The sequence below is a fragment of the Triturus cristatus genome, chromosome 1_2 (genome assembly GCF_964204655.1).
Source record: "Triturus cristatus chromosome 1_2, aTriCri1.1, whole genome shotgun sequence".
NCBI classification, from domain to species: domain Eukaryota; kingdom Metazoa; phylum Chordata; class Amphibia; order Caudata; family Salamandridae; genus Triturus; species Triturus cristatus.
In genome coordinates this window covers 1,154,723,458-1,154,738,091 of record NC_140580.1, presented here as the reverse complement: position 1 = coordinate 1,154,738,091, position 14,634 = coordinate 1,154,723,458, and the positions used below count along the sequence as shown (strand labels likewise).

The 14,634-nt window shown below is 46.2% G+C and overlaps 1 protein-coding gene across 2 annotated transcripts in view; it reads left to right on the top strand.

Annotated features, from left to right (window-relative positions):
- Positions 1-10,668, top strand: part of NUP214 (nucleoporin 214) — a 385,271-nt gene extending 374,603 nt beyond the window's left edge. For both annotated transcript variants that reach the window (XM_085613954.1, XM_085613953.1), the window contains one exon: positions 10,449-10,668. In XM_085613954.1, the coding sequence (XP_085470080.1) occupies positions 10,449-10,482 (34 nt within the window). In that variant the 3' untranslated portion in view covers positions 10,483-10,668. The remainder of the gene's footprint in view (positions 1-10,448) is intronic.
- Positions 10,669-14,634: the final 3,966 nt, after the last annotated feature.

Here is a 14,634-nt window from a genome sequence, read left to right as displayed (position 1 = left end):
GCTGCCCTTGCCGCTTACCTACAAAACAGACAACATTTGTCATTGTTTAGGGTGCTTGCAATCAAAGCGTTCATGGAAGGCCTTAAAAGGATAATTCCTCCCACAATCCCACCCTCTCCAGTGTGGAATTTAAACATTGCCCTTACTAGGCTCATGGGTCCTCCATTTCAGCCTCTACACAAATGCGAATTGCAGTTCCTTACATGGAAAGTGGCATTTTTAGTTGCGATCACCTCTCTCAGAAGAGTAAGTGAGATCCAGGCTTTAACCATACAAGAACCATTCTTACAAATACATCATAATAAGGTGGTTCTCAGAACAAATACAAAATTCCTTCCTTAAGTCATCTCTGCTTTCCATCTTAATCTGTAGAATTGCCAATTTTCTTTCCAAAACCAGATTCTGTAGCAGAGAGAGCTCTTCACACACTAGATGTCAATAGAGCTATACTTTATTACATTGACAGGTCTAAACCCTTTAGTAAAACAAACCAACTGTTTGTAGCTTTCTCTCCACAGCATAAAGGAAACCCCATCTCCAAAGCTGCACTTGCCAGGTGGATAGTCAAATGTATCCAAATATGCTATCAAAAAGCAAAACACACATTAACAATTCCCCCAGAGCGCACTCAACACGCAAACTAGGGGCTTCCATGGCATTCTTAGGGAACATTCCCTTAGATGAGATTTGTAAGGCAGCAACATGGTCTACGCCACACACTTTCACCAAACACTACTGTGTAGACGTGCACGCGAAGCAACAGGCTTCTGTAGGCCAGGCGGTTCTTATGACACTTTTCCAAACCACTGCAACAGATACAGGTGACGACCGCTAGGGGAGACACTGCTATACAGTCTATGCACAAGTATGTATTCTGCAGCTCGTATACCTCGAACGGAAAATGCTACTTACCTGTATGCATCTGTTCTTGGCATGTAGAGCTGCAGAATGACATACGCCCGCTTATCTTGCAGACCAGCTCACCATCTCTGCACACCCGCAGCTTGAACATCATGACTGCAGACTAAGAAAAACAAATGTAAAAAAGAAAAATTAGACAGCAGGCCTTTTCCATCTATGCACCCATTATCTGGAACAAATCCCTGAATCCATCAGGACTGCCCCAACGACTGCTCCAATTTATTAAAGAGTATAACACTCGCCTCTTTAAAAACATTACATCACAAAGCATTTACCACCGTCAACCCAGTTGCATCTCCTTTTACATGTCGATTTTATGCTTGTATTCTTTGGCAAGGTTCACGATACAGAAATAGTGTGTGTGTGGGTGTGTTCGTGTGTGTGTGTTCGTGTGTTCATGTTCATTTTTAATTTGACCGCTTTGAAAGTGTGTAGCTCAAAGTATAGGTTTGTTCCAAAGACAATAATTTGTTAGATTTATGTTGGGCCGATGTTTGGGGCTATTTGAAGAGAAGTGCTTATTCCTCAGCACCGCCTACTAATTCGATTTCTGTCTTCGAGCTGTTTAAGCAGATGGCATTTCAGTTCAGAAGTAGACCGAGATTTGACATTCCAGATTCCCTTTCCAGTAGAGTGTAAATATTAATTTGTCTTGAGGTTGTGCTCACAATAACCTCTGCTAACCGGTACATCTATGCATCAAATTATAATGATGAAAGAGAAGAGCCCAGATGAATGCTGCATTTGACTATCAATCTACAAGACTTGCCTGAAACGTCTGAATGTCTTGACTGAGTTCTTGGATGAATGACTACATCCACTTTGTCCACAACCACTCTTGCAAAATTCTCAGTATCTAATGGTAGATCAGATCATTGGCTGTAGAGAGGTCAAGAACTGTCAGTGTGGCACGATCACCTTCACCCAGGCCCCCCTTTATGACAGCAAGAGCAATTTATATTTACATGCGAGTCAGATGCCTGTTGCTCTATCCTTTAGATTGTGACATTCCACATACTCCTGGAGTTATATCGCCTCAATTTAATGATTTATTTAAAATGGCTCTTCTGTGACCTCTGAAGATTTCCTGTGCTTGTTGCTTCGAAACCATATATAGCCCCTGCTGGTGGACTACCGTACCCTTCATTATGGATCCAGAGGTGCTCTTCTTGGAGTGTTTCTGGAACAAAATGTGTTTTGTAGTCTGTTGGCAGTATGCCTCCCACAAAGACTTCAGGGTTAAATAGTATAATTCCTTCCACAAACCGATCTTGCTCTCAGAGCCCCACGATGTCTGTCTCTATTGCTTATGCCCCAGAAACAATTCCATATCACTTGAGCAGTGTGGCCGCATGCATGAAAGGCCGTAAAGGAGTGTGAGACGAAGCTTACCATGACGCGGGCTTGTGTTGGATGCTGGTACCGCCATTGCTCCAGAGAAAGTGGCAGGGGGAGACTTCTACTTGGTGGCATTATTCTCAGACTCTGACTCTACGTCTCTCTCGAATCCTCTATTGGTGAAGATGCAATCAGAGCTGGACTATGCTCTAGTGCTGGCTCTTGGCCCAAAGCCCCATACTCCTTTTACAGAGTTTCTTGCACTGACTGCCCTTAGATCATGTTTTTCACCTAGACAGTGCTAGGCATTTTCAACTCCGCTCCAGCTCCCTCTGATGTGCCTTCAAGTGCTTAAGAGACTCTGAGTTTCTTGTCAATGGCTCAATCCCTGGTGACAGTAAACCCCACTCTGTCTCCTGAAAACTTTCTGGTGCTGACAGCACTTTTCCTACTGCTTAACATCTATCCAGTTGCTCTGCCTCCGGCATTAGAGGCAGACCTGTACTTTTAAGTCTCCTGCACAGACTTCAGATGTGATACAGAAAGTAACAAGCTTTCTAAGATAAAGGCCATTTTGATCAGATCCCAGCATAAGGCGCAGCAGGGTCAAGCAGGAATTCCCCTACAGACCCTTGGGTTGCTATCAGTACTTTGGTCACTTTGAGGAACTCTTTGGCCCTGCAAGTAAGCCAGTGGCCCGTATTTTCACAGAGGTGGTTCTGGAGTGCTCATTTGGGGCCTCCGACTGAGGATGTGACATTTGTTTGTGATTCTTTTACTCAATGATGATTAAGTTCTGAAATGTCATTACCATTGTAGAAGAACATACCAACCAACTCATGGAAATCCTGCAGCTTGCCTCCCCTATTGTTGAGCCTTTGCTTTTGTTCAGTGAAGGTTTGATGGACCTCATCTTGGTCGCATGGAGTAAACCAGCTTCTTCTCTTGCTGTGAAATGCTAGGTTGCCTGGCACCAACACCTGATGCCGAGTTAATCAAAGTTCTTAATGGCGCACTCTTCCCTGCAGAGTCCTGTCTCAAGGTTTCTTCCTTCTTTTAGAATAATCCTAGCTGTATACCTTCCACTAATCCTGAAAGGGAGATCAAGCATATTGAAGCTATAGGGAAGAATGCATTTTCTTCACTGAGCCTGGCTCTTCGGCTCACTAACATAACATGTCTCCTGGCTTGTTGCTCTCATACTCCTATGGGAGGTGGCATAACTGGTGATTCCAAATCTTCCTGATCACATCCTTGACCATTTTGCTGAAATGGTCCTTAATGGTTGGAATGTGCCAAACAAATCCTCCCTTCTGACCTGAATATGTTAGACTTTGTGACGTGGTCCATGGGTTCCTCGGTTGCAATCTGTTGTTAATCCTGGATATGCTCCACCAGGTTCTTGGGCAATGTCCAGTCCAATCTTAGGGATGTGCCCTTTGATGGTGGTTGCCTTTTTTGTGATAAGGCTGATTCAGGCCTGGAAGGCTCCAAGCAACTGTCAGTCCACAGCCCGCTCCTTGAGACTGACCCCTATGCCCACCAGTCTCACCAGCAGTACCACAAAATATAGAGATATTGAGGGTCTACCTTTTCTGTGGCCGCAGCCCAAATGTTTTTTTTTTAACTGGCTGCTGTTGTCAAGGGCAACACAAACACTCCATAAACATCTCCTCCTTCCTGGCCCCTTCTTCCACGTGCTTTAGCTTACCCTCGAGGGTGCACATGTGGCATATAGGAGACTGGTGTAGTTTTTCCTTGTTAAACTGGAAGCCCATCATTGGCCTTTTGGTCTTCTAGATTGTCAAACAGCCTTGTCTTGCCTTCTCGATCTTGCCTCTTCCATTTCACCTAGTTCCCTCTCTGACCTCAGCTGACAATACCCATATTCTGCATGGTTCTGTGTATCCTGAACTCTTACCATTACAAGGAGAAATTAGATGCTTTCCCTTTCACAGGTCTTTGTGGATTTGAAGATGGAAAACAGAATATTGTCCGCCGACTTGCAGGGCCTGTAGTTTCATATGCCAGTCAGAAAGGGGCAGAGGAAGTAGCTCAGTTTCTTAATGGGCTCTACCCACTAACAATTTGGGGTCCTTCTGTTCAGGCGAAAATCAGCCCCTCATATCTTCATGAAGGTCCTAACGTGATTGCAACACATCTTCGCAGGTTGGGGGTTTCTGTGTTCCTGTACTTCAGTAAATTGGCTTCTGATCGAGGGCTTGCCTCAGCTGGTGTCAGACCACATTTTTCCCGATCTTTGACCTGGAGTTTTCAGTCAACATCAGCGGCCCAACCAGCATCTCATCTTATCTGGCAGTGTTAGGACACTATCTTCCTCAAGGCCTTCCTACCTTCCCAGTGAGTTCTGAATATTCATGCTATGATCCAAATGTCTCAAGAGGGAGCTCTTCCGGCCGTGATACTTCTGCACTGTTTGAGCACTTTCCTGGATTGTTCTGGTTCCCCTGCAAGATGGAACATGGAAGAACTTCCATGGTGCCTCCTTTTGTAAGTGAGCTTAGCACTGCAGAATTCTGCTGGAGAACATTTAGTTCCTCCCGCAGGCGACACATAACCTGCACTGGTGGCTAGTACTGCAACATCTCACTTGTGGCAAGCCCTTTTGCTCTTTTCCAATAGTGGCCTTGATGTTGACAAATGCCTCCTCGCTTAGCTGGGGCAGTCATCTTAATGCCTTGGATATCAGGTCTCCCACAGAACAGCAGTTCCACATCTACCTCCTCGAGCATCAGGAGGTCCACCTGGTCCTCAAGGTGTGCCTGCTGTACATCCACGATCGATCACATCAGGTCCTGTGAGACATCTTCACTGCGATGTTGTATGTCAACAAGCAGAGTAGCATGGCCTGAAGGCATTAAACCTAGGGTCTTCGGTGTCTGGCTGGTCATACATAATCCGTAAAGTATATTCATACAGGCAGACCCTCTCGGTTGGTGTCATCTTGCCGATCAAAGTTGCCTCACTCAAAACCCCATCTTCTCCCTCTGATGCACAACTCCAGTGTACCTATTCACCGCCAGAAAAATACTCACTGCCCTCCGTTCGTTCTGCACTTTCCAGTAAGAGGGGTCTTGGGGGACAAGTTCTACTTGAGGTAAAACTTTCGACTCAACTACATATTCCGGCTGGGCACTCTGATGCTTCTTCTTGAAGCTTCTTTAGGACTTTGGGCAGGTGGTCTTGATTGCACTGTACCGGCTATGGAATGTGTGCTAATCAGAGTTGCTCTGCCTATCCCTGTACCCTCCTCTTCTGCTTCTACTCAGGAAGGACCTCTTATAGCAGTGGGAGGAGAACATTCAGAGCCTCCACCTTCTTCCTGGAGATTGGGTGGGGCAACATGAGTTCTTTCGATCTTCCTGCTGAGGTGGCGGATCTCATCTGGCCTGCTCATTACCCCTTGACTGGTAAGTGTGTCATTGGTCACACTTTGTTTCTTGGTGCGCTGAGGAAGATGTTGATCCCCTCCGGGTGTGTTTGTCTGCAGATTCATCTGATGTTATGTGTTTATTCGCTGTCCGTGGCGCAGCAAGGCTTTGCTTTGGGCACTATAAGGGTTATGTTGTTAGCCCTTTCTGCTTTTCTTTGGTTGCTGGATCAGCCATCATTGTCCTTCTGGTATTGTTATGCGGTTTTGAAGGAGTTGATTCATTTTTAGGTCGAGCCTAAGCAGCAGCGCATGCGCTGCTTGCGAGACTTTTAGTAATGGGCTTGAGAAAGCTCACCACACGCTTGTGCGTGTGGTGATGTTTTTCTCCCAGGCTATTGGGCTTTGTGTGCGTCTTTCTAAGAAAGACAGCACGCAATTGGGCAAAGGCAGTTGCATGTCCCGCCTTTGCTCTGCCCACGGCCTATTGCTTGCGGTTACCCGCACAGACCACATCTGTTTTCAATTATCGTGCCCAGACACGGGCACGATAATTGAAAACAGATAGCTCGCTGTGGCGTGCGCACCACTCGCGTGCTTGTTTCCTGAGCTAATCAGCCCCTGGTGCCTCTGCTCAGAGCGAGGCTCGTGGGGCGCCCCTGCATCTCTGGCAGTAACGTGCTGTGTTCAATAGAATTCTTAGAATATTTCATTAGAATAATGAATTCATCATATCTGTAATTTTGTCAGATGCCCACTTGAGTGCTTCAAAAGCCTGCACTAATGTATGCGTCGTTAAATTATGCTTCTTCAGTGCACATCCAATCGTTAATTTATGGAAAAACGTACGATTTACCAGTCTCTGCTGTTGAACCAGCCCTGTTCTCCTGAGGAATGCCAGGCTTGGTGCATTACTCAAACCGACGTTTGCCCCGTTAAACATGTCACACTCACCTCATAACCATGGTTCTCATCACCCACCAGGGCGCGCCAGCCACAGAGTCACTATCCCGCTGCTTACCGCCGCTTCATCAGAGAGTACCATCCCGCCCTTCACCGCACACCATCGAATGGGAACAACTGTGAATGATTCACAATGCAGCCAAGCCCACCTGCCTCATCGTGGGCGGGAACTGTGACGTGGCCAGACGGCAGATCACCTGTCCTCCTTTGAACAGATGAAGTCTTCCATGCACACCCGGGCAGGGACAGGAGCGCCCCTTTAAAGTCTAACTGCTCGCCCCTCTACAGGTGGGGACCATGGGCACCACAGGCACGGAGAGGAAGCACCCCTTAATAGTTTATCTGCAAACCCCTATCCTGGTGGGGACCCTGCACAGCACAGGCACGGAGAGGAACCACCCCTAAATAGTGTATCTGCTCACCCCTATCCTAGTGGGACCCTGCACATCTTAGCATAGGAAGGAAGCACCCCTTTAAAGTCTATCTGCTCACCCCTCTACAGGTGGGGATCCAGCACACCCTAGCACGGGCTGTGCTCTACCCCTATGTTACGCAGCTTTTTAACCACCACGTCCACCACCACGTCCACCACCACCACATCCACCACCACCACATTGTTCACCAGCACATCCACCACCACCACCACGTCCACCACGACTACTTCCACCACCCCCACGTCGTCCACCACCACATCGTCCACCACCATGTCATCCACCAGACCACCACGTCCACCACCACACCACATCCTCCACCACCACATCGTCCACCACCACGTCCACCACCACCACCTGTGACAGGTAAAGTGTCACTGGAGGGCAGGGGTAACAGGAGTGTCAACCCCGGCTGTACATGGGACATTTAAGGATGCATTGGGTGCGAGAAGACGGGAATAGGGGCTAGAAGTATTACACCAGACCCAAGATACATTTTGAAGAGGCGCAATGTCACAGGTGCTCCTGTAAAAACACTCACAGCATCTCTACCTCACAGTGGCATACCTGCACGAGCCACTCACTCAAAACAAGCTTTGGCATAGCCAATAGGTCTCGCCTTTGGGAGCTTATAAGTGTTTAGCCATGCAACACTTGATGTTGTTGTACCAAGGATATTGTGCTGGATAACTAAACACTTATAAGGTCCCAAAGGCGAGATCTATTGGCTATGCCAATGCTTGTTTCCCCCTTGCTGTCTTTATCCTACCACAGTGGTACCTCAATCTGGTTCTCCGTTCTCTCAAAACTTCATCTTTCAAGTGAATGCACAGTTTCCCTTTGCGGCGGCTTACTTTGGAGGTTAGTGTCTGACAGTCAATACCTTTGCATGTTGGCGAGTTGCAGGCTTCGTCTGTCCATCCTGAATTTTTTCAGACAAACTGGTCCTGTGGGCCTTTTTCTCACGCCAGAGTGGTCACCCCATTTCATGCGGACCATTCTATCACTTTCCTGAGGTTGTATCTAGCTCCTCATCCCACCTATGAGGAGGAGTAGCTGCACTGTTCGGATCCTCTCAGGCTTCTTAATTTCTTCATCATCTGGACTCGCAATTTTGGGTTGATGATTAACTTTTCTCAGGTGATGTGTGTTCCAAGGCAATTCAGAAGTGGTCAGTTTCTCGCTTCATCATTCAATGCATCAAGATTTGGTAGGGGCTTGCCAAGAAAAGGTTCCCCCTTTACAATAGAATCAAGGCCCAACAACTGCTTCTTTGGGATGGTCTTTGGGTGTTCCAGTTTTCAGTTGGTCCATGCCTTCATCAGGCAATAATGTTTTAACTTCCCGTCTGTGGGAGGGCCATGTGCCACTTCAGTGTTACATGACTTTCTGGCTTGACCATCTCCTGCCCCCCGCTGTATACCACTCTCAGATATTGTTTAAAGAGGTGAGGACTCAGTAGGTACAAGTCTCCAGCTGAAGAACATGTTATTTACTTTCAGCAGCAATTTGTATGTTAATTACTCAGGCTACTTATAGATTTTGTACCAAATTAGTCTTCTTTCCCAATGTGATAAGTTGTCTTGGCATTTTTAATGAGGTCCCAACCTAATTCTTGGACTGATTTTTCTGTCGGTCTGGAAAGCATTGCCTCTGCTCCTGAGGGCTTGAGGAGAAGGTTGGGGAACTGCCAGCAGTGATCTGGGGTGGTGCCACATACTGATCAATGACATCCTGTCCAGGAGAGTACGGATTCAAATCTGAGTCCTGGCGCCACTGGTTGGTGCAGGCGAGCTAGTTCAACTTTTTCAAATTAAGGATAGTCCCTGAAGGAGGACCAGGAGGTGAGGACTCTAAATATAAATAGTGTATTCACCCCAAAAATTGTTAGACGGTAAGTAACTTGCTCTTCTGTATCTCCCTTGATGATTTATTTACAACACCACTTAGCCTGTAGCTGTATTGAGTGTGTCCCTGGGCTGAGGTTTTTCTACCCAAGTATTGGGTTTGCTTAGTGTATCCATACCGCTGCTAACAGACTGCGATTGATGCAACAGTGCTTATGCAGTAACCCAATCTGTGAATGCCAACCACATGATGTTGACTGGTCTCTGAACCCATTCACCTGCTGTTACCGGCACAAGCAGAGGTTGCTGTAAACATGCTCCTTCTTTTACACGTCCATTGCTCGGTATACCCATTCTTATGCCATTAGAAGCACAGGCTGAGGTTGCTGTAAACCTGCTCTTGCTGTTAGTTCACATCCATTGCTCAGTATACCCATTCTCTTGCTTTTAGAAGCATAGACAGTGCTTGTTGTAGACATGCTCCTGCAGGCTGTTAGTTACACATTCACTGCTGGGTGTATCAGTTCCCCTTAGTTACCAGCACAGATTGTATTGGGAGTGCGTGTTATCCTGCTATTAAATTATGCTCTGCTTTAGTGTTTTTTATATGTGCAAGCTGTTACTTGTTTAGATAGTGGTTTGTGTATCCAGTCTTCTGCTGTCAGTAACACAGATTGCAATTGTCATACCTGAGCTACAGTTGTAATTGACCCAGACTGCTGTGTACTAATTCTCTAGGTGTTAGAAGCACAGACTCTAATTGGTAAACATGTGCTCCACACCATTGTTCTGGGTGCATCTGCTGTCTATTGTCACCAACACAAATCGTGCTGGGTGTACCTTTTGTCCTACTGATAATACACATTAAAGTTGGTGTTTCTATTCTCCTGCTGTTAGTAGCACACGCCGTGATTTCTGTACTAATGGTGCTGTTGGATTTGATGGGAAATATGGCAATGTTTGTTCTACTGCTGTTAGTAGTGCAGGCTATTGGTCCTGTACAAGATACTCTTGTTAGTAACACTGATCATCCTGGGTGCACCTACTGTCCTGCTATTACTAATGCACACAATTGTTTCTGTTCCATTCTCTTGTTATTGGTGGCACAGACCATGGCTTCTGTACACATGTTCCTACTGCTAGAAACAGACTGTGCTTTGTGTACCTATTCACCATGTAATAAGAAAGGAGGGTGCTGTTCCTCAGGAGAAGAGGAGGATATAAAGTATGAGTATGATATGAGTGCCCTCAGGTGTGATCCCTCTAATCCCTAGGGATCACTCTGATCCACCTGCTACTTCCGCTTGACAGGTTTATATCCCCCCTTCCCCTGAGGAGCAGCGCCCTTCTTTCTTATTCCACGGTTCATTTAGGAGTGCGGGTGCCAGACCTACTAAACTGCTCCATGTCCCTCTTTGATTTGTTGTGCCTGCTAGAAGTGGTTATTCTGCTTCCTCTTGCACAGACAGCGGTTAGTATAATCAAGTTACAGCTGTTAAACACCGATGGTAGTATGCAGGCTGTAGCTGTTACTGACACCATTCCTCTTTTTTGCAGTTCTGCCACAGGTTTTAGCGGGTGGCGAAGTTGAAAGACTACACTGTTTCAAGGAGGTCTTGTAGCTGGAAACACCAAAATTGGTCCGAGAGCTCTTCGGCAGCACTTTTATTAAACATGGCGATGTTTTGATTTTTTTTGTTTCATCTTTCATAACGTATCATGAGAAGATATGTGTACAGTTTATGTCTCTTGCTCTGCAATAAACTATTTTAGTATTTGTTGTAGTCCTGGATTGTGTTTGCACTGGGGAAGATTTCAGTGAGTTGACATCTCTGTCACTCGTAGAAGGAATCCTGAATAGGGCGTCGAGGGAAAGGGCAAAGTAATTGTAGCACTGAGAGAAATTGTAGCACTACGCACTTTACTTTTTTCAACCAACCATAGAGCGGACACTCCCTGGTTGATGATCTAGTATTTGGATTCCCGGCCCTGCATAAAAATGGCAGGGCAGCGGGCGCGCAGTAGGTGCACGCAGCGGGTGCTCCTAAAGCCGTGCCTAAGGCAAGCCCGTTTGCGCCTGTCCACGTCTGACTGGGCCAGGGACCCTGCCCATCTAACCTCTCACCGGTAAATTTATTCCAGGGACTTCCTACTTAAAGCTAGAGGGACAACAAGTGCAAACTGTAGCCACTCACTGGATGTGTCTAAGTCAGCTAGCACTTGTAAATACTGTTCCTATAGCTTTTATAATGACTCTCTACATAGAGAATCCCCTTCACTTAAATCTGGAGGCAATATGTTTCTCCTCAACTGCAGGTCCCACCCAGGCCATAAGCTGGACATCCATCCTCTCCTGGAGGATCACAATCCAGATGTAGTTTTCCTCACGCAAACATGGCTTCATGAGGAATCCAAATTGGGTGTAGTTCAGGCTCTTCCCCCTAGTATATCGCATCATCCGAAGGGACAGAGTGGGTAGAAAAGGCAGGGGTCTCGCTATTATTTTGAAAAAATCATTCAATTGTAGAATTGATCCCCTTACACTCCCCTACTGTGAAAGTTTGGCGCTTCTTTATCTTTATCCCTTTCAACCACAATATCTTGAGTTCTAGTATATCACCCCCACCCCCAGGCCCAGCTAGTCAATTTATTCAAGCACCCCCTGATGTTCTTGATAATTTGGCCATAAAAATTACTCAATTTACAATCATGGAAAATGTAAATCTACATTTGGATGATTCTAAAGAGCCAAAAGCTTCCTGTTTTATGCATGATTTAGCTGCTTTACAATTAGAGCAAAGGGTTCTGGGCTCCACGCACACAGAGGGTGATTTGTTGGATCCTATTTTTACCAACAAATCCTATGGATGTTTTGCATCCATGGCCTCTCCTTTGGACAGATCACTATTTGATTCCCATAGAACCCAGGATACCTAAATCGGCCGCTCTCGTTAAGAATACAGCCGTGGTGAATCGACAATGGTGTCATTTAAACCGGGAGAGCTGGAGGTGCGTATTGAATCAATCCCAACCCTGTCTGGGCCTTAGTCCACTAGATGATCACAATAAGATCACAAACTGGCTGACCCAGTCCTTAGATCAAAATATCCCTAAGCGGATAAGAAGAGAAAAATCTAACATTAAGTCTGCCCCGTGGTATTCCCCCCAACTCAGAACTTTAAAGAAAAATTGCAAGGTTGCAGAACAGGAATGGAGGAAATATTATGCAGAACCCAAATAAACTACAGGGAGAAAGTTAGAGTTTATCACACCGAAATCCATTCTGCCCAGGTGTCCTATTTTGAAATAAGGGTTAAAATGTTGCTAGACCCTCCTTCCAGCGCACCTCTTTCCGAACCATCAACTGAAAGATGCAATGCCTTTGCTTCGTTCTTTATTCTTTAATTCTAAAATTTTCAATATTTACCAATCTTTTAAAAAGGACTATGGAAGCGTTAACTCTACTCCCAATAACAACAGTAGGGATAGTTGCTCCATACTGTCCCAATTCCCTCCCCTATCATTGGAGGCGCCGACGGCTCTTTCCAGTAAAACGAAATCGTAATCTCCCCTTGATCTGGCTATCCTCAGGATCATTGCTCTAGAGCAGAAACGTAGTCTCCCTCAAAATGATCAATCTCTCGCTGGAAACTGGGTTTGTTCCCAAGCCCTGGAAAGGTGCGATGGTTAAAGCCACCTTGAAAAAACCTAACCTCGACCCTGCCTGTTTGGAAAACGTCTGCTCTATTTTGCTTTTACCAGCTTTTAGTAAGGTGGTCGAAAAACATGTTAATAGATGACTCTGGTTTTTTGGAGGCTAACTCTTTCTTGAATAAAAAATAGACCGGCTTCCGCCCTAGACATAGTACAGAGACTGCCCTTTTAGCGGTGGTGGAAGAGGCTAAAAAGAGTCTAGATTTAGGGGGCACGGTCGCCATTGTACTTTTAAACCTCAGTGCGGCGTTCGACGATTCTATACTTCTGCACAGGGTTGGTAAAGCTGGTGATAGAGTGAAAACCTTGGACTGGGTTGGTTCTTTTCTAAATGAGTGAACATTCCACCTTTTTGACAAGGGCTATACCTTGAATATCTTGCTTGTCACTTGTGGGGTCGCGCATGGGTGACCTCACTCAGCCCGACGTTATTTAACATCCATCTTCAACCATTGTCAGACATTGTAGCTATTTTTGGGATGTCCATAGTCACCTATGGGGATGACACCCGGTTGGTGCTTTCACTTACACCTAGTTCCAACGCGCCCCCAGTCATTTTAGGATCCTGCTAGGAACAAATAAGCAGCTGGATGAATCAATCCCGTCTTATGCGCAATGAAGCCAAAACTGAATTAATGATACTTGGCAATATGTCCCCCGTCCAATATGATCTGGCGTGGCCGAGTCTGCTGGTTCCCCCGATTAATAAGTCAACTATAAAACGTCTGGAGATGTGGATTGATGACACCGTGACGATGGTTGCCCAGGCCACTAAAACATCAGCCAGCCGCTTTGGTCTGCAGAGGGTGCTACTCAAGATTCTTCTGCTGCTTTTCCCGAACACGAGGCAGGTAGTAGTCCATGCATTAATCCTTTCTCGCCTGGACTACGGAAATTCTCTTTACCTGGGTTCCCCTAAGGCTGTCATCCATAATATGCAAGTGGTACAAAATGCCCCTGCTGGTATGATACAGGTCTCAATTAGCCTGGCTGAAGTTGATGCATTGCACTGACTTCCCATGGCTCAAAGAGTTGAATTCAGGTCCTAGTGCATTGCCCACAGAATTCCCCATGGGGATGGCCCGCCCATCCTTCAAGAGCTTGTCACTCACTACGCCCCCAATAGGGCTACTTACTCCTCCAGCCAGCATTTGGTCACCATTCCTGAAGTCAAAAGAGCCAGAAGGGGAGGGCGCACATTTTAGAGTAATGTTGCTAAGCTCTGGAATTCTCTCCCTCTGGCCATTAGGTATCTCGACAATGAGCTGCGCTTTTGCAAAGCCTTTAAGACCTGCCTCTTTCCTCTGTGATCTTTCATATGATTGACTATGCTTGTTCTCCAGCTTGCTGTGCTTCCTCTCTCTCTTGGTGCCGAAATGCCTCCGGGTTGCCATGTGCTTGACAAATCCGTAGCATAGCCTAGCATCCTGGATGAACTTGAGGTGCATCAAGACAGCTGCTGCAGGCCTTGGAGTCATGGTCAAGTACCAGGAACCATAGGCACAGACATTTGTTAGCAACATTCCCCATAAAGTTTAAAACCTGCAGATTTGAGAGGTGACATCATCCTTTGCACAGTGATGGAAAACCTTTGCGACAAATACTGTCATAAAGAGACGAGGGGTAGCTCTGGATCCGTGTCTGTTGGCGCGTAAAGTAAGGAAGTGACATTAGCTTGCATGGATCGTTTTAAAATGGATGACTTCCTTTCTGCAGGATCGCAGCTTCCAAGTCACACAACATCCACATATCTCCAAAAACATTGCTCTCCCTCAGGGGGGTCTGCAGGGCTCAATTCTGAGACCTACCTTTTTCAATCTTTACATCGCACCCTTGGCGGAGATTGTGGAAAAACATGGTGTCACCATTGTGTCCTATGCGGATGACACGCATCTGGTGGTCACTCTGTCCCATAATTCAGTGGAGACAGCCAGCAAGTTTGCGGCCTGCCTGAAGGACCTGGCTCTTTGGATGGCAAATAACTGTCTTACTCTGAATGGCAGTAAAACAGAGATCCTGGTAGTGGGGA